General features: G+C 34.3%; 1 protein-coding gene across 1 annotated transcript; it reads right to left on the bottom strand.

Annotated features, from left to right (window-relative positions):
• Positions 1–14,490: 14,490 nt before the first annotated feature.
• On the bottom strand, positions 14,491–18,593 carry LOC121805359 (vesicle transport v-SNARE 11-like). The gene is made up of 6 exons (XM_042205174.1): positions 18,508–18,593; positions 18,270–18,421; positions 15,704–15,762; positions 15,431–15,619; positions 15,073–15,243; positions 14,491–14,863 (listed from the first exon to the last, which is right to left on the bottom strand). Exons 2-6 carry the CDS (start codon positions 18,361–18,363, stop codon positions 14,711–14,713), a joined length of 666 nt encoding a protein of 221 aa, XP_042061108.1. The 5' UTR covers positions 18,364–18,421; positions 18,508–18,593; the 3' UTR covers positions 14,491–14,710.
• Positions 18,594–19,195: the final 602 nt, after the last annotated feature.

Genomic DNA, 19,195 nt, shown 5'->3' with positions numbered 1-19,195 from the left:
GACTGCCCCGAAATTTCATTCATTTCTTTTAGATAAATCAGGTTTATTAGCTTAATTAATTCTCGTTTAGAAGGCGTAGAATTTTCATTGTGATTTCCGACCTTGAAATGAATTTAGTACTTTTTTTTAGAAGAGCAAAATGCAGAGAAACTTATACAAAGAATAAAAGTGAAGGATATACTTTTATTAGATGAGCACTTGAAAAATAACAAAAATATACAAGAACCATGGAATTGCAAGTAGTATATGAGTACAATTGAAAGAGACTATGCATATGTGAATTTCTTCATGTAGCATAACAAACTTAGGGTGCAACACCTTCACTTCAAGGACCCTATCGCTATGTTAGGAATGATATACTAAAAAGCATATTTCGAGCATGTTGCACGGATAGAATTGCTTGTATACAATAAACTCTACAATCCACTTTTAACCAAAGGCGAGAAGAATTAATTTTATCGCATTGGTGTTTGCTTATACATTTATAAGATGTTTCTCAAACATTTAAATGTATAAGAAGCAAATAAGTCTAATTCTTCTGCATAGTAGACTGGTCGTGAACGACATTCACAGAAGGTGACGCAGTCGGTTCTTTATAGAAGAGAAAAATAATTTCACAACCTAGATAGGCTTTGGCTACCTATCGTAAAAGGTTGCAGTGTCAGTCCGCATGTTTCCTTACCTTTGGAAATAAATGACACTGGTGTGGTATAGCACTGAAGGATCTAACAGTTGAGATAAGTCTTTCTTGCTATTTACTGAAAGACGAGGTCTCGGTGATTGTTATTTCTTAATCATTGTTGACATAACATTGAGCATACGATATTGATTATGCACTACTTTGATTTATCAAATGGTGCGGATTTTTCGCAATCCAAGAATCTTGGTATCTTGGGTAGTGGTGATCAATGTCTAGAGGTGCTAGTATTGTTATTGCAATGAATCATGTGTTGGGTGAGTCTAGTTTGATAATATCCTCAAGAGGTGTTCGAAAAAGGTTTTATTATTCAGAAACCCGGCCGATTGGAATTTATTCCAGAATAATAAATAAAGATTTTGAACTAGACAACTATTGGAAAAATGTATTAACTAATTAAAGTCAAATAGCAGACTTAAATTAATTAATGGATATTTATATCTTAAACACGAGAAATAATAAATTAAAGAGGTAAAACCTGGATTACTCGTAATTTGGGATTGTACGACAGTCAATATTATTATACTATAGTGGATGATAATAATATTCTATTGGACTTGTATTAAATTGGGGCTCAATTTAATTAGTAAAAGTCCAACAGGTTTGGCCCAAGTCCAACCTCCATGGATCCCTAATCTGGCACATCATAACTCTATATAAAAGGAGATTAGAAAGGAGATTTAAGGATAATTAACATTAATAATTTCGTGATCCCCTCTGAGAGTGAACGAAAAAATCAGTTCTTCACAGAACTAGAGTTTTGTCTCCTTTCTAGTCAAGCCCTTTTCGATTCTGACAAGCTTTGCCCACCCAAAGGTCGGATTCTGAGTTCGGGATACAGATTAGAAGGTTAGTGGTTGAGTAGGAAGAGCATCACGTGGAGAAGGCGCAAGCAATCGACGATTCTTTGGAGAATCATATCGGTAATTCTAAACTGTAGGAATTCATGTTTTAGGTTTTAATTCCTTTTACATGAATTATGTGCGTTCTTGGATGCAATTCTGTGTTTAACATGTAGTTAATTGATCTCATAATCGGTCAAATAGACCTGTAATTATGATTTATTTGTGAATGCATAACTTCCGCTGTGCAAGGGGCTTCAAACCCCAATAATTGGTATCAGAGCCAATTTTTTACTCTAATTATGTGGATTAATTTCATGTCATGTGAATTGCTTGATCGCATATTACTCTCGCATGTTCGTTGTTTATGTATTTTTTAACGTGTAAACAAAGTTCGAACTTTAAGATCTCGATATTCACGTTTTAGCGACGACGACGCTTGACCAATTCAATCTCGTGAATTGGTTAGTATAATTCATTATAATTTTATAATGAGTATACTTAATATTCAATTTGTAATCATTATATACGTGTAATGATTACATGGATTTGAATTATTTTATGTTGTTGCCGTAATTTTCGAATTGTGAATTGATATGCGTGAATAGCCGTATGTTAATTGCATATAGCGGTGCGTAATAATGAGATCGCCCTTATAACTTATTTGATGGGTTTTCAATCATGTATTGGGATCATTACATAGACGTAATGATTAGATCCATACATATTAATTGATGAATTCAGTTATGTTTCACCGCATGAATCCACCACGAAATTTTGTTTGTTGTTTGCAATTATTTCGCGTGAATATGGAATAATTCGCGAAGTGGAGAATTGCACCGCGATGTTCGCGGAGACGGTTTTGACTGCTGAACAGATGGGGAGCTGAACAGGTTGATACAGCAGCAACGTTCCGATCAGCGAAGTCGAGCACTACTGCAGTGACTGTTCGAGTGGGAGCCCAGCAGCGGCATTTCCCGGGCTCGTGTGGCTGCACCAATTTCTAAATTTAGTTAGGGTTTCCTAAATCCTAGGAACTAATTCGGAGAAAAATTCTAAATTAGTTAGGTATCCTAACCCTTGGAACTAATTTTAGATTTAATTTCAAGATATAATTTGGAATAAGTTTTGAATATATCTATTAAATTGGATTATCTAAAATTTGATTTTTTAAATTAAATTATGGATTAGTTGAAATTTATCCTTATTTTATGGATTTGGATAGATATCCTGATAAATCCTAGTAAACTTGGATAATAACAATTAATTTATTTTCTTTTGTCTTATGGATTTATATAAATTAATTTTATGAAAATGAATCCTAGATAGACTAGATAAATAATTAATTAAATTTGGATTTTATCCTTATTTTATGGATTTAGATATATTTAATTATATCTAGAGAAATCCTAGATAAATTTGGATGAATAATTAAATTTATTTCTATCATATGGATTTAGATAGATTTTATTCTATCTTGTTGAATCCTTGATTGACTAAGATAAATATTAATTAAGTTTATCCATATCTTGTAGATATTGATAGATCTATATCTATCTAGAATATATCTTTGTAGATTTGGATAATTAAAATCCATGTTTATCTTTATCTTGTGGATATTTATTGAATTAATTCTATTTAGAAAATATCCTAGTAGATTTAGATAATTAAATGTGTCTCTATCTTATAGATACTGATAGATTTATATCTATCTAGAATATATCTTAGAAGATTTAGATAATTGTTAATCCAGTATTGTAATTATCTTTTGGATTTAAGACAGATTTAGTTCTATCTAGTTAAATCCTAGTAGAATTAATTAATATTAATTCTTGTTTATCCTAATTTTATGGATATAAATAGATTTATTTCTATTTAGAAAATATCCTAGATAAATTTGGATAAAGATAATACAAGATAATCCTTATCTAATTGAATTTTGATGAAGTTAATTTATCTATAATAAATCCTAATAGATAGTATGATATATTCTAGTTTCTTATTCAAATAATCTAAGATTTTCTTAAATCTTAGAGTGATTGGATTTTATCTTCATCTTATGGATTTGGATAAATTTGTTTCTATCCTGAAATATCCTAGTATGATTTAGATAATGATAATCCAAGATCATTCTTATCTTGAATTTAAGGATTTGATTTTATTCTTATAAAATCTAGAATAATCCCAAAAATGATTTAGATAGGTTCAACTCTATCTAGATAAATCCTAAATTAATTTGGATAGTCATTATCCAAGATAAATTTATCAAATCCGAAATTCATATTTTGGATAAGATAAGGAATTAATTATTTATTTAAATCTCCCTAGATTTATTAAATAATTTCAATAATTATCCAGTGTGATTAATTACCATGAAGTAAATAGATTTATCTATTTATTTGGTGTTAATCTGGTTTAAGTGGATTATCTGCCTTTTCTGCTTATGTGATAATTATGCAAAAACCATGTTTAAAATGACTAAGCGATAATTACAACAGTGCGTTGTATATGGTCTCCATAAATTGGTCTATATATGAAGCAGTTTCTAATATTACCGCGACCCACCTTAGAAGTAGCAATAATCCTACGAAATAGCAAGTTCATAATATTAGACTTCTTAATAGTAAATTGTTTAAACTAGAAGCGAGTTTCTAATATTATCGCGGCCCACCCTAGTGGGAGCCATAATCTTGTGAAATTGCAAGTTCATGTGTTTAAACATATTTATAAGATAGCTATGAAATTTTGTTAGTGGCGTACGACCTTCCCTAGAAGGAGTATCAAAACAGAAATGAAATTCCTAGATGCTAATATTTAGGGTAAAAGCTTAGGCAATATTTGGCGGCCATACCACCTTAGTGGTCTCTGGACTATCCGTCGGTATTGTGACCAGGAAATTGTTGGAATCCGAATTTGTATGACCTCCCTAGAGGCGTACTTATTTTGGTTTTCACGGTTGCGAGATACATAAATTGTTTTGTGGTTGTTTGCGATTATGTATTAAGCATAGTATGTGATAAATAGTTTTATTTCTTCTCAGCCAAATTCTTAATAATGTCTGCGAACCTTAAAGAAATCAAACTCGAAGGCCAAAATTATGTAGACTGCAAATATTAAATGGATAAGATTCTCATTGCAGAAAACTTAAAGTTTGTACTCACTAATTCATGTCCTCCATTTCCTCGACAAAATTCTACAAAGAAAGTTTGAGAATGCATTTTATGCATGTACTCGATAAGTTCATTGAGGAAGAAGGTCAAACTACTTTCTTTTAAGTAGTGAGACAAGTCTTGGTTTATACCGATGATAAAGGAATATCCAATGAGGACGTTGTCCAGATTCTATTGGAAAATCCAAAAGAGATAGAATGTTTTGATGAATCTTCTGATTCAGTTACTCAAATAGTTTCTACACTCAGTTCATCGCCAAATGTAATAGGAAGTGATTATATGAAGGTTGTTACTGAAAATTTGGAAACCTTTGGCATTATATTCACTTTATTATTATTGGAGGAAGATAACATGATAGTTGACGAATTCATTAAGGTTGCATCTTTCCCATGTCTTAGTTCAATTGAACAAAAGACTAGCAATGGAAAGAGGGAAGAGCTGAATTGTCATCAATGCCTGCTGAAAGCAAGAAAGACAAGAAATATTTGGTGAAAAGGCAAAGAGAAGATGCATTGTAAGTCGGATTGACCTCTTATATAGAAGGACAATGGCTTTGATAACAATGCAACTTCTAAATGAGAGATCTACATCCAGTTGGACAGTTGTTGCACTGGGAGCTATTTATTTATGCTCACTTTATTGTTTTGTTTTGATGTTAGAGATTTTGTTTTATTGGTACAGTCTTGTTTAGAATGAATTTATATTCAGTTTCTAATTTCATTTATGATTCTACGATGTTCAATTTCATTTTATAATGCTTGCATTATTGAGAAATGTGGATCGAATATCTATCATAGTACCATAGAAAAATAAATTATACATCATAGTATCTAATCAATATAATTGTAAAAAGATTGAGTTTAACACAACAGTTCAACTTCTTAAACAATGAATGATAAAGTATTTATGGTACTTAAACATAAGGCCAAGAAAATACTTAGTAATTGTTCAAACTAATTTTGTCTAACTCAAGTGACTATCAAGATTTTAACATCTTGTTTGTTAAATAGCTTAAAGGTCAAGTAAGTCTGGTTGATGCACTATAAGTTAGAATCCTTTGGTGGTTCAAGGGATTCAGAATACTTATAGAGATGCAACATAGAAAGACTAGTAAGTCTCAATGGTTTACACCATAGGAGACGAGCAAATGAGTTAAGATCAGTAGTGGGAGTTAAATCCTAGTTGACTACTCCAAGCATTCTTCTAAAGAATGGGATAGTCATATAAGAAGATATCGAAGTCTCTCGAAGACAAGTTCGATAAGTGAACAGTTTTACTCAATAACACCTTATCATTGATGGGATATACGTTGAAAACAATGAGTTATACCTTAAAGAAACTACCATAACATCAGTACCTTCTACAACACGCGAGTTGTGGACTAGAGGCAAGTCTAGTCTAGCACATCACAAGGTGTGGAGTTATTCCAACACATGTTTTGGAAAAGGTATCCAAGTAATTGGAGTTGTGTACTGAGGTATGTTTTAAGGTTGTCCCAAATGATAGAAAAGGTACAGGTTCTATAATCTTCACAGCAAGATATGTGTTTGTTTACACGAATACTAGATTCTTTGATGAAGATTATGAGGAGAACTACAAGCCTAACAAACATGATAATTCTCAAGATAATGAGAATGTCTATTTTCCATCTTAACCAAGAAGTCATACCATTAGAAACTTATGCACTAAGAAAATCAACATTTGTACCTAAGATTGTAAGAGTCGTGTCGTAGTGGGAGCGTTCTTTGCGAACATAATAAGTTCATGGGTCTAAAAGAGTCTTAAACTCAGTCTTAGATCAACTTGAACATAATCCCTGTAACTACAAGGACGCAATGACTTATTCAGATAATCATTCTTGATAAGATGATAGATTCTGAATAACAATCTTAAATAGACAAGAATGTTTGCAAGACTTGCGATACTACCCATAGACTATTTCAGTCAGTGGGAGCTAGTGGACCTGCAAGTGTAAGCATGGATCTCAAAAGGCTAGAATAATGGCAAAGGGTTATACCCAGAGAAAATTATATTCTCGTCTGCCATTCTTGCCTAAGTCGATCTGTATATAGTCAATTGTAGCCTACATAAATTAGGATGTATGTACTATGATTGTCAAGACAGTTTTCTTTAAGTAGAAGTCTTGAGGAGATCATCTGCATGGAACATCTTAATGGTTATGTAATACAGGGAAAGAAAGTTGAAAGTGCACTATATTTGGTATTCTTGGTACTCTACGATGATAACATCTATAAAAGTTAATAAACAACTAAGAGGGTTATCTAGCGTAGGAAACTGGTCGTCTACCCAGTTTAAGGATGATGGATTTAAGATAATCTTGTTACATTCTAAGCATCTATGTCATTAGATTGCTAGAAAAAAAATGTTATGTTTTCTTAAAGAATCATACATCTACACAATACTTAGACACTTTAGCATTGAAAATTCCAAGAAAATGTTTTTCTTTTTCTAGACGGAATTATTTTGTCTCTAGTCAAGTGTTTTTCGACATTGAATGAGATCAAGAAGAATGAGACAAGCTCCATAATTGGAAGTCTCATGCTATGATGTGTATTAAGTTAGATATTAGCTTTGTCGGTGGCATAGAAGCATGATATCATTTTAACCATGGCCAAGGACATTGGATTGGGTAAAGAATATACTATAGTACTTGAAGAAGACTAAACGATATGGTCTAGTTTACCAGACATCCATGTTATGTCCTTTAGGTTACATCGACTCGATTTTATAATTGATTGATGATCGAGTTATCCTTTGACTATGTGTTAACGTTAGGAGTTGAAAACTGAGTCATGAAGGAGTGTGATTACATCACAGACTCTATCATGAAAATTACAAGTGTGGTTTCATCATAAACTACTAAGGTAGTTGTTAATCTCAGTAACTTCCTAATAGCTTTGACCGTGATTCTGAGTATGTGTATGAGTATTATATTTTGTTATCATTACTCTAGTCATATGTCTAACTCGAGGGAAACACGATCTGATAAAGCTAAGCAATCACATAGAGATGAAGTATGAAATTAATTAAGGATTAAGTGCGCAGCAAGACGTTATGGTTTCCAAGATATCATCAGAGAACAACCTGACAGAACTTTTCACAAAATGCCTATATGGCAACATGTTTTACACATGAGGCGAAAAGTAGGGTAGTTCAATGTATCATGGCCCGAGACCTGCTTAGAGTATAAGTGGGAGAGTTTTGGCAGTGGGTATACTCGAAAGCATGATTTTGAGTATAAGTGGGAGATTGTTAGGATTTATATACTAAAAAGCATATTTCGAGCATGTTGCACGGATAGAATTGCTTGTATACAATAAACTCTACAATCCACTTTTAACCCAAGGCGAGAAGAATTAATTTTATCGCATTGGTGTTTGCTTATGCATTTATAAGATGTTTCTCAAACATTTAAATGTATAAGAAGCAAATAAGTCTAATTCTTCTGCATAGTAGACTGGTCGTGAACGACGTTCACAGAAGGTGACGCAGTCGGTTCTTTATAGAAGAGAAAAATAATTTCACAACCTAGATAGGCTTTGGCTACCTATCCTGAAAGATTGCAGTGTCAGTCCGCATGTTTCCTTACCTTTGGAAATAAACGACACTGGTGTGGTATAGCACTGAAGGATCTAACAGTTGAGATAAGTCTTTCTTGCTATTTACTGAAAGACGAGGTCTCGGTGATTGTTATTTCTTAATCATTGTTGACATAACATTGAGCATACGATATTGATTATGCACTACTTTGATTTATCAAATGGTGCGGATTTTTCGCAATCCAAGAATCCTGGTATCTTGGGTAGTGGTGATCAATGTCTAGAGGTGCTAGTATTGTTATTGCAATGAATCATGTGTTGGGTGAGTCTAGTTTGATAATATCCTCAAGAGGTGTTCGAAAAAGGTTTTATTATTCAGAAACCCGGCCGGTTGGAATTTATTCCAGAATAATAAATAAAGATTTTGAACTAGACAACTATTGGAAAAATATATTAACTAATTAAAGTCAAATAGCAGACTTAAATTAATTAATGGATATTTATATCTTAAACACGAGAAATAATAAATTAAAGAGGTAAAACCTGGATTACTCGTAATTTGGGATTGTACGACAGTCAATATTATTATACTATAGTGGATGATAATAATATTCTATTGGACTTGTATTAAATTGGGGCTCAATTTAATTAGTAAAAGTCCAACAGGTTTGGCCCAAGTCCAACCTCCATGGATCCCTAATCTGGCACATCATAACTCTATATAAAAGGAGATTAGAAAGGAGATTTAAGGATAATTAACATTAATAATTTCGTGCTCCCCTCTGAGAGTGAACGAAAAAATCAGTTCTTCACAGAACTAGAGTTTTGTCTCCTTTCTAGTCAAGCCCTTTTCGATTCTGACAAGCTTTGCCCACCCAAAGGTCGGATTCTGAGTTCGGGATACAGATTAGAAGGTTAGTGGTTGAGTAGGAAGAGCATCACGTGGAGAAGGCGCAAGCAATCGACGATTCTTTGGAGAATCATATCGGTAATTCTAAACTGTAGGAATTCATGTTTTAGGTTTTAATTCCTTTTACATGAATTATGTGCGTTCTTGGATGCAATTCTGTGTTTAACATGTAGTTAATTGATCTCATAATCGGTCAAATAGACCTATAATTATGATTTATTTGTGAATGCATAACTTCCGCTGTGCAAGGGGCTTCAAACCCCAACAATTGGTATCAGAGCCAATTTTTTACTCTAATTATGTGGATTAATTTCATGTCATGTGAATTGCTTGATCGCATATTACTCTCGCATGTTCGTTGTTTATGTATTTTTTAACGTGTAAACAAAGTTCGAACTTTAAGATCTCGATATTCACGTTTTAGCGACGACGACGCTTGACCAATTCAATCTCGTGAATTGGTTAGTATAATTCATTATAATTTTATAATGAGTATACTTAATATTCAATTTGTAATCATTATATACGTGTAATGATTACATGGATTTGAATTATTTTATGTTGTTGCCGTAATTTTCGAATTGTGAATTGATATGCGTGAATAGCCGTATGTTAATTGCATATAGCGGTGCGTAATAATGAGATCGCCCTTATAACTTATTTGATGGGTTTTCAATCATGTATTGGGATCATTACATAGACGTAATGATTAGATCCATACATATTAATTGATGAATTCAGTTATGTTTCACCGCATGAATCCACCACGAAATTTTGTTTGTTGTTTGCAATTATTTCGCGTGAATATGGAATAATTCGCGAAGTGGAGAATTGCACCGCGATGTTCGCGGAGACGGTTTTGACTGCTGAACAGATGGGGAGCTGAACAGGTTGATACAGCAGCAACGTTCCGATCAGCGAAGTCGAGCACTACTGCAGTGACTGTTCGAGTGGGAGCCCAGCAGCGGCATTTCCCGGGCTCGTGTGGCTGCACCAATTTCTAAATTTAGTTAGGGTTTCCTAAATCCTAGGAACTAATTCGGAGAAAAATTCTAAATTAGTTAGGTATCCTAACCCTTGGAACTAATTTTAGATTTAATTTCAAGATATAATTTGGAATAAGTTTTGAATATATCTATTAAATTGGATTATCTAAAATTTGATTTTTTAAATTAAATTATGGATTAGTTGAAATTTATCCTTATTTTATGGATTTGGATAGATATCCTGATAAATCCTAGTAAACTTGGATAATAACAATTAATTTATTTTCTTGGAACTTAATTAATTAATTCTGAATAATTTACTAAGTTCCGAATGTGGGATAAGGTTGAAGTTGGAGATGCGGAGGGCCGACCGGAGTCGCCCCGCGACGCCATGGGCGGCCTTAAGAAAATCCGAAGAAAATGATTGGAGAAAGGGATTTTACAAAGAAATCCATGTGTTGTTAAATAAACGCCCAATTAATCGTTTGAGAGAAAATAGAATTTCTCCAAAAATTAGTAGAGAGAATAATTTAAACTCTGCAAAGCAGTGAAGCCCGAGTTAGGATTAAGAAAATTCCTATAAGTCTAGACTAAGAGATAGATGATATCCTATAGGATGCATGCATTCTTTTTTCAGGAAAATAGTTCAATTACTAATTAGCTTGCTACGCTATTTATTTTCAAAAGAGAAATTATTCAAGGCCAAGTGAGGCCAGACGAGAGTTGTTAATTGGAGATAAGCGTATCAGGTGGCCTTTCTTTTAATATCCAGCACTATAGTGTGGATATAAAGCAGATACTTTTGAAGTTATGAAATATCATCTTTTCTCAAAATGGAGATGTGATTACTTTAAAGTTGTTGTCATGCCATGAAATGTTTGTTTTCGAGGCCTGTCTGATAGGGCTATATGCCGAGAGTTTGACGATGCCAAAAATTAAGTAACGAATCCGGTTCCCAATAGGACCGCAAATCCTATTCGGAATAATGTGCACAAGAGCCATGAGCCATCCTAGAGAGGTTGGCCGGCCATGGTGTCCGCTGAAGGTGGCCACCTTCACAGTACACGACTTACATACATGGTAGGAAATTTTGAAGAACTTAGACTGATCAGTCGGACTTTTAAGATCACAAAAGAATTTAGTATGCTCGGACCTTTTAAGAAATACCCCGTGTGATACTGTTGATGGGTGACAACTGTATAATGTATGTTTTGTTTTTGGCACGTGTCCACTGAGAACTCATGTACTCAGCCCTGCATGTATTTCTAAATGTGCAGGTTGAATGTCAAGGAGAAGGAGTATTGATCGGAGTCGATGCTATTAATTAATCAAGTGGATATCTCGACGATTCGTGTCTTCATACATGAAGTCGTTTAGTAAGGACTTATTCCGCTGTACTTTTGTTAAATGAGAATTTCAAAGTCTCACCATCAAACTATGCTTTAGTTGATGAAATGTCTATTCTACTTTTGAGACCATGTAATTGAATACTTGGCTCCTATCTTATGCGATTATTCGATTTGGCCTTTTGGCAAGTTTCTTGAGTTCTACCCCCTTTTCTTTCCCCGCTTCGTTAATCCCTCTTATTAGTCACGGATTACCCGTTTTCGCTATCCTTAGCAAAATAGGGTTGTGACAAATATTTCATATCTATTTATGAAAAAAAATTCTCTTTTTCTTTTACTTTATTATTTATGGATTATATCATCTATTAACATTATTTTAATTATATTTTCTTACTCTTACTCCCTCCGTTCTATAGTAGTAGAGTGATTTTGTTATTTTAGTACGTTCCATAGTACTGGAGTCATTTCCCTTAAAATGCAACACATTTCTCACTTATTTTGCTCTCTCTTACTTTATTCTCTCTTCATATCTTTAACATTTTTATTTTTTACTTTATTTTTCCTTTACTTAACTCACTTAACACAATTTTTCTTAGATCATGCGCGGAAAAGAAATGCCACCACTACCGCGGAAAGGAAAGGGTACATATTAAAATGCATGTCGTCCTCAAATAACATTATTTCTATGCGACGAAGAAAATACAATTGTTCAGCATAACTACGAAAATGTATTACTACTAATTTAGAAAAATAGTTCAGCATTATTATCTCTCTTCTCTACATTATTATTTCTCTTATTTTTCTAACTTCATTCTAATTATTTATTACTATAACTTTTTCAAAACGAATGCTCAAAACAAAATGCATTACAGTGATACGGGGGAATATTATCACATGACTATTTGATCGAAATAATTACTTCATACTATGTCACACTTATTTCACTAGCTAATTAATCCTCTTATACTACATTTGTTCTTTCTATTTTGATAAAATTATCTTTATAATGAATTTTTTTTTCTGACTAATAATACTTCAATCTATTTTCTTTCAATTTATGTTATACTCCATTAGTTAGGGTTTAGGGAAGAAAGAGAGAGGAAAAGGTAATTATGGATGGTATTAGTGGATTGTGGAATTCATATTATAAATGATGTGTATGATTATTATTTGTTGAAAACTTCTATATTTAAACTTGGTCTAATTTTGGGGGATAACCAATATGATAAAATTAGTCTATTTTTTTAGGACGGATGGAGTACTTAACAAATTTTCTATTAAAACGCATGTTGTCCACTACTAAGACTATTGATAGGAGACTAATGCACATTTCATATTTTAAGTGCTAGATTTAAATTAATTTGATTAAATATTGCACAATTTATGTAGACTTTGGTATATATTCTTATGAATTAGTTTTTTAATTCATTCCATTTGAGTTTTCATAGTAAATACGGTTACAAGAGGTGAAGAACACAAATCACCAAATTTGGAGTTGAGACTGTAAGAGCATCCACAACCGTGCTCTTGCCAGCGGCACGGTTGTGGGCCCGGGCGGTACTATTCATGCCTGCTCTCTGGCAAGAGCACAACACCCACAACTGTGCTCTTCCGCAAGGACGAACACAATTAATATAAAATTCAATTAAACAATAACATTTCCATAATATTAAAATCCACTTAAAAACCATAATAAATATTACAAATTACAAATAAAATTAAAAAAAACATAATTAAAATCCTAAAAATTAAAAATTACATAATTAAACTCCTTATAATTAAAAATTACATAATTAAAATCCTAAAAATTAAAAATTACATAATTAAACTCCTAATAAGACTACGCATCCGGACTAGGAAACGGTTGTGAACCGAACCATTCGGGGTTCCAACCGTGGGAGCCCGAAGGGTTATCGTCTTGGCCGGACATAGTGATGTTGTAGGGTATGAGAGAATGAAGATGAAAATGGATATGAGAGAATGAAGATGAGAATGGATATTGGAGAATGATGATGGGAGTTGTGTAGTTTGATGTGAATTTTTGGGGTGAAATTAGGGGTATTTATAGATGAAAGTGTGTATTTTTGGGGTAAAAAAAATGAAAAAAATTTAAAAAGGTGTAAAAAACGGTTATAAACGGATATAATTTTTTGGGGAAGTGAAATTTTTTTTTTATTTTTTATCGGTTTTTTTTAAATAAAAAACCGATTTAAAAAAAAAATAAAAAAATGTTTAAATGCAACGGTCAAGCCGTTGACGAATGGGAGCGCGCCACGTGTGCGTCCGCTGGCACGGACGTGCTCGATACATCGAGCAGCGCCGTGCCAGCGGCCCGAGCGCAGCGGCGGCGGATGGCGTCCGTGCCAGCGGCGCGGACGGCGGTGGCGACGGACGCCACCGCTGTGCATGCTCTAAGCTTTATAATGTCGGTAGTTCACCAGGTTCGCACATTACCGAGTTTCAAACCAATTTAGCGGATCGATGCCTTCTCACAACAACTAATCTGGCGGTCCATCAGCATGAGCTACAAAGCCCTGAACCGCCAACTTCACCCCACAACCAACTCATCTGTCCACCATAGTTGTTCCGACAGAACTGAATCCCCTCAACGAACCACCAACTTCGCATAATGCCAACCCACGTGGTTCGCCAGAAATGTCCAAATTCCGATTTGTCCCATATTTCTTGTTTTTTGAAGTCAGATATCATCCTAACTACTCCCTCCGTCCCATATTTTGACGTCCAAAATCGGATTTGTCAAAACATTTTTACATTGTGCAAGTTTTGACAGCATGGATTGATACGGCTAGACAATCAAGTGCATCATATCATTGTTCACTTTTCAGCGATATTAACATGTAGACCAATTTACAACTAGCCGCAAATCGCAGCCTTAGTTTATAAAACCAAGCAATTGGCAAAATAAAAATCCAAAACATATACTGCAATTTTAAAAATTAGATAAAAAATAACCAAGGGTTTTACGCAATCAGAACTATTGATAAAGAAAATGTACTTTTTTCACATTACATACACCCAACGCAAGCGCACACAGTTCCTCTGCATCTCATATAGTAGGAACGTCAAATTTACAGCTACTAAAAAACAAACAAACAAAAACAAGGTAGTTGGCAGTTTCACTCAGAACAGTCGAGCAAGAATTAAAAAAAGTTCAATTTACACGGTACACAAGTCTTGGTTACTTGGCTAATTTGAAATACAGGATGAGAGCGATAACGATAACCAGAACCATGATTATACCACCGATCATCCACTTGTTCCGATTCATCCTTCTCGTCATGTTGGTTAAAATTTTCTTGCTTTTGCCTACATTGTTGTCGACACCATTCAACTGCAAGACAAAGGTTATGTTCGATTAAGCTGAATACTCAACTCTTTCATGCTTTGGTACATGGAGAAGAGGCAAAAAGTTGAAAACATAGTTTCTTCTTTAGAACTGGATAAAGGCAACAGATGGTTATATGTACAAATATACTATTGCTTCTTCAGATTAAAATAAAAAACGTGAAAGGGAATATAGATAAAAAAGAGAAGAAATACAGTGTTATCAGCATGCAAGAGAGACTGTCGCTGTTGATGCAAATCTTGAAGAAGTGAAACGCCAAGCTCTTCTGTTTCCAACATGACCTTCCTACTGTCCTTGATCCTGTTACTCGAATTATCTAGCCGTTCGGTTGTCATTAATAATCTATCCCTTTGATTTGCAGATACCTGAAACAATCAATGTAACACACTGCTATATCAGCCAGTTAAAATAAGAGATGCAGTTTGCTCCCAAAAACTTGTTCAGATGAAGGCTTTTTCATAAATACATATGTGTGTGTGCTTGTGATAATTACACAGCATGAAAATCCATAAGCAGCAGATGACTAAAAATTCATAAGCAGCAGAAACATACTGCCAGTGTATCTGCCAACCCTGCCTCCAGCAGCTCATCTCGGGCAGCTTGGTTCAAGTTTGTTGATACAATTCGTTTCACTTCACTTTTCAAATTGTTCAGATCAGACTTGTACTCTCTCAACTTAGCAAGTAGCACTGCCTTAATATTTGGTTGCAAGGCACGAGCTTCCAGATCCATCTTCCTAATCTGCAAGACCATCTACCATTCTCAACTAAAGAATGTAAAGAGAAGAGGGAAAAAGAGTAGATATCATTATTAACCAATGAATACCAGTGCTTCTGCTTCATCCAGTCCAGCTTTAATTTCAGAAATCTTTTGCTTCTTTTGCTCTACAAACAAATGATACGTTCATGGTTCAATGCATACATTTCAGTCACAACTTACAAGCACAATTAACATTATGTAAAAGAAATTCAACAAAAAAATGGAAAATAATGGGGAATATTCCTATTTCAATGGTGTAAGATGCACATTTTGAGGTGCATAATGCAAACCAAGTCTAATTAAGATCGTTAAGTTTTCATTTACTCTGATACAATGCAAACGAAGTCTGATATAATACATATTATTTGTGAGCGACCTATCCATTTCTTTATACATGACATGTAATTTAACTATGTACGTATGAATTCATCATAAATCATACTAATATGAACTATAATTACGATTGTCATCATGCCATTTCACATGTGGATATAGACAACATGGCCAAGGCACATTTTGTGCTCTTCTTTTCCTATTCAACCTAAGATTAATGTGACATCAAGAGCATGCATTAATCTTACCTAACTATAGAGTTTATAGGATGGAGTTCATTCTGTTCATATCATTATTTCTGATACTTCTGTATAAAGTTTGCCGCGTCTCTATATTATCGACTATATGTATAGAGAAAGAGGGGAGAATATTGGTAGTTTATGGTTAACATTGATATGAGATATTCCATTAGATAAATTCTCTCTTTACTTCTTAGGTACAGATCTATAAATAAACACCCTTTCTAGTAGAGGGGGCATGCAAAACGAAAAATCTGTAAGTTAGTCTTATTGTTGACCGCCAAGACTATTAGTATTGTTGGACGATTTCATCCCCAGGAGAGAAGATATCATATCGTGCCCTATTGTAGCTTTATTTTCTCTCTGATAAAACAAATTTATCTTTTCTTTCACACTTTTGTGTCTCTTAAGTTAAGTCTTAACTTAAAAATGTCGGAAAAGCGGGCCAATTTATCATTGTCCTTCACTCACAAACATGTAGTGCATCCGAGAATTTCATTATTTATTTCAAGTTGCATGTTTCAATCAAGATTTCAATGTTTCACTTGAGGGGAAGTGTTGCAAAATCAATTATTAACTCCTTCATAGATATATATATGAAAACATAGGCCAATTTATCATTGTCCTTCACTCACAAAACTGTAGTGCGTCTGAGAATTTCATTATTTTATTTCAACTTGGGCATTTCAATCAAGATTATAATGTTTCATTGAGGGGGAGTGTTGCAAAATCAATTATTAATTCCTTCATACATATATATGTCTAATTTATAAATATGATGAAATTTATATGATATGGGATAATGGGACTGATTTTCTCCCCTTTTCCTTATATTCCATTACATAGTTAAACCTATAAAAATTATTGATATACGTATAAAAAAATAATAATATCACTGTCGGAACCTTTGCAAGCCTTCACATTGTGAGTCTCATAATGAGCCTTACGAACCCCACATCGGTTCCGCATTAAAGTACTGAATAACACATAAGTGAGAGTCAACTTTTTACCTTTAACCATAGTTCTAGGTTAAGTTAGGGGTTAGAGCTCCCTACCTTATATGTTTATCGGAGCTTACTGTTGCAGCCATTGCATAATGACTGGATAAAGGGTCTACTGTGGCAAAGACTGTGCTCATCTTCGGCCTTGATAGTGGCACTTTGGATGCATATATGGCTACTGTCGAATCAGATATTGTTGATACGAAGGCTATTATTTGTGATACTCATCTTGGAGGCCAAGATTTCCACAATAGGATGAAGAGTTCAAGCGCAAGAAAGATAAGGATATAAGTGGGAATCTGAGAGCTATCAGGTGATTGAGGAGTGCTTGTGAAAGGGATAAGAGGACACTTTCCTCCATTTCCAAACCAATGTTGAGGTTGAATCGTTGTTTGAAGGGATTGATATGTTTTCGACTATCACTCGTGCTAAATTCAATGAACCCAATATTGATTTATTTAGCAAGTGTATGGAACTTATCGAGAAATGCCTAAGTGTAGAGGTAAAGAGGAGCAGCGTGGATGACATGTTTTCTGGTGGGCGGGTTGAGTAGGATCCCAAAGGTGCAGGAGTTTCTTGTACCAATTGAGTTGTTTCAAATATGGTCATAAGGTACTTTGATTCTAAACCAAAAAATAGCAATCCAGAAAAACTGGCCCTGTCCCTGCACTTAACCTAAGGACTCGAACCTTTCCCACTCAAAATTCAGAAATCCTGAGGAAAATAATATCAGAAGTAGAGCCTAAAATCACCAAAGTAATGCAATTAATTTCATACACCACAAAATCTTAGCTTCAGTAGCTGGCAGTGCGAAATCAGCCCTAGCACATTCATGAGTTCACATATTCATAACAGCAAATTTCTTTAAACTACTACCAAGGTCAGGTTTCAACAGGAATCTTATCCCTAACAAAATAGAAAGAGTTTGGAAAATTGCAACAACGGATTGAGACATGATATAAGATCTCCAAAATAAAAGAACAAAAATGAAGAGACCACATAGTATAGAAGAAGTAAAATGAGAATGGATTCCCAAATTGAAATAGAATTGCAACTAACCTCCATTAAGTAGGTTAGCCGACGCACACTTCTTGGATAAATTCGCAGAGAGCTCGCAGTATTGCTTTTCGAAACCTTCAAATACAGCGCTCATCGTCACCCTCCGCACTAAATTTGGGCAAATAATGATAAATCAACGACAGATTGATTTCCTAATAATGAAACAACTGGAGTGTAAGCAAAGATTCAAAGCAACCACACGTCGCTCAATCGAGGATAAAGTCGGAGAACAGATGACCTGAAAATCTGGTGCAAAATCAGTTTTTACAATTTGATCAAAGAGATTGAGAAAAGTGTCAAGTATTTTTTTGTGCGCGTCCCCAGTTTATTTGTCCACGCCCTCAAAAAAAGTTGTCCGCCCCTATAGTGGACACTTCCAATAGCCCCAATTTTTTTCGTTTATTTTAATTCAATTATAATTAAAATTATCGGATTATACGTAATTAGAAAAAAAACGGCTATAAGTGAAGAAATTAAAATTAAACACTAAATTTTCGTCGTATTAAAGTACTGAAAAATTATACAATGAAAATTTAATCTATTGAAAATCACAATGGTGTTCACACTGCGCCACCTCCCCTACGTGCCCAAACTTCTTCAATCAAATCGGCCTGGAGTGTGGTATGTGCTGTGCTCCTACGCATATCAGTGAAACGTTGGAGCAAATACTCATTGCTCCATGGTACGCCCATCTGGATCGGCGCGGAGGCAACAGTGTTACTTGTACTTGCCCCATCTTCTGATGCAAGCGCTCTGAAGCAAATCCTTCATCTTCTATTATCATATTATGCAATATGATACATGCTAATATAATATTCGCGACATCATCTTCGTGCCAAACTCGTGCCGGGCACTGTATAATGGCCATCGCGCTTGGAGGACACCAAAAGCTCGCTCAACATCCTTCCTAGCAGCCTCTTGTTTTC

The sequence above is a fragment of the Salvia splendens genome, chromosome 5 (assembly GCF_004379255.2).
Source record: "Salvia splendens isolate huo1 chromosome 5, SspV2, whole genome shotgun sequence".
Classification (NCBI taxonomy): Eukaryota; Viridiplantae; Streptophyta; class Magnoliopsida; order Lamiales; family Lamiaceae; genus Salvia; species Salvia splendens.
Note: the sequence above shows the minus strand (reverse complement) of the source record. Positions and strands in the feature narration are given on the sequence as shown.

What these genes read in the sequence shown, in the direction of transcription:
- LOC121805359 (XM_042205174.1), bottom strand. Translation starts at nt 18,363, where the DNA reads ATGAGCGCTGTATTTGAAGGTTTCGAAAAGCAATACTGCGAGCTCTCT. An exon ending in GGTTGGCAGATACACTGGCA is followed by an intron (nt 15,244 to 15,430) that starts GTATGTTTCTGC and finishes TGATTGTTTCAG; the next exon opens with GTATCTGCAAATCAAAGGGA. An exon ending in TCTTGCATGCTGATAACACT is followed by an intron (nt 14,864 to 15,072) that starts GTATTTCTTCTC and finishes TTTGTCTTGCAG; the next exon opens with TTGAATGGTGTCGACAACAA.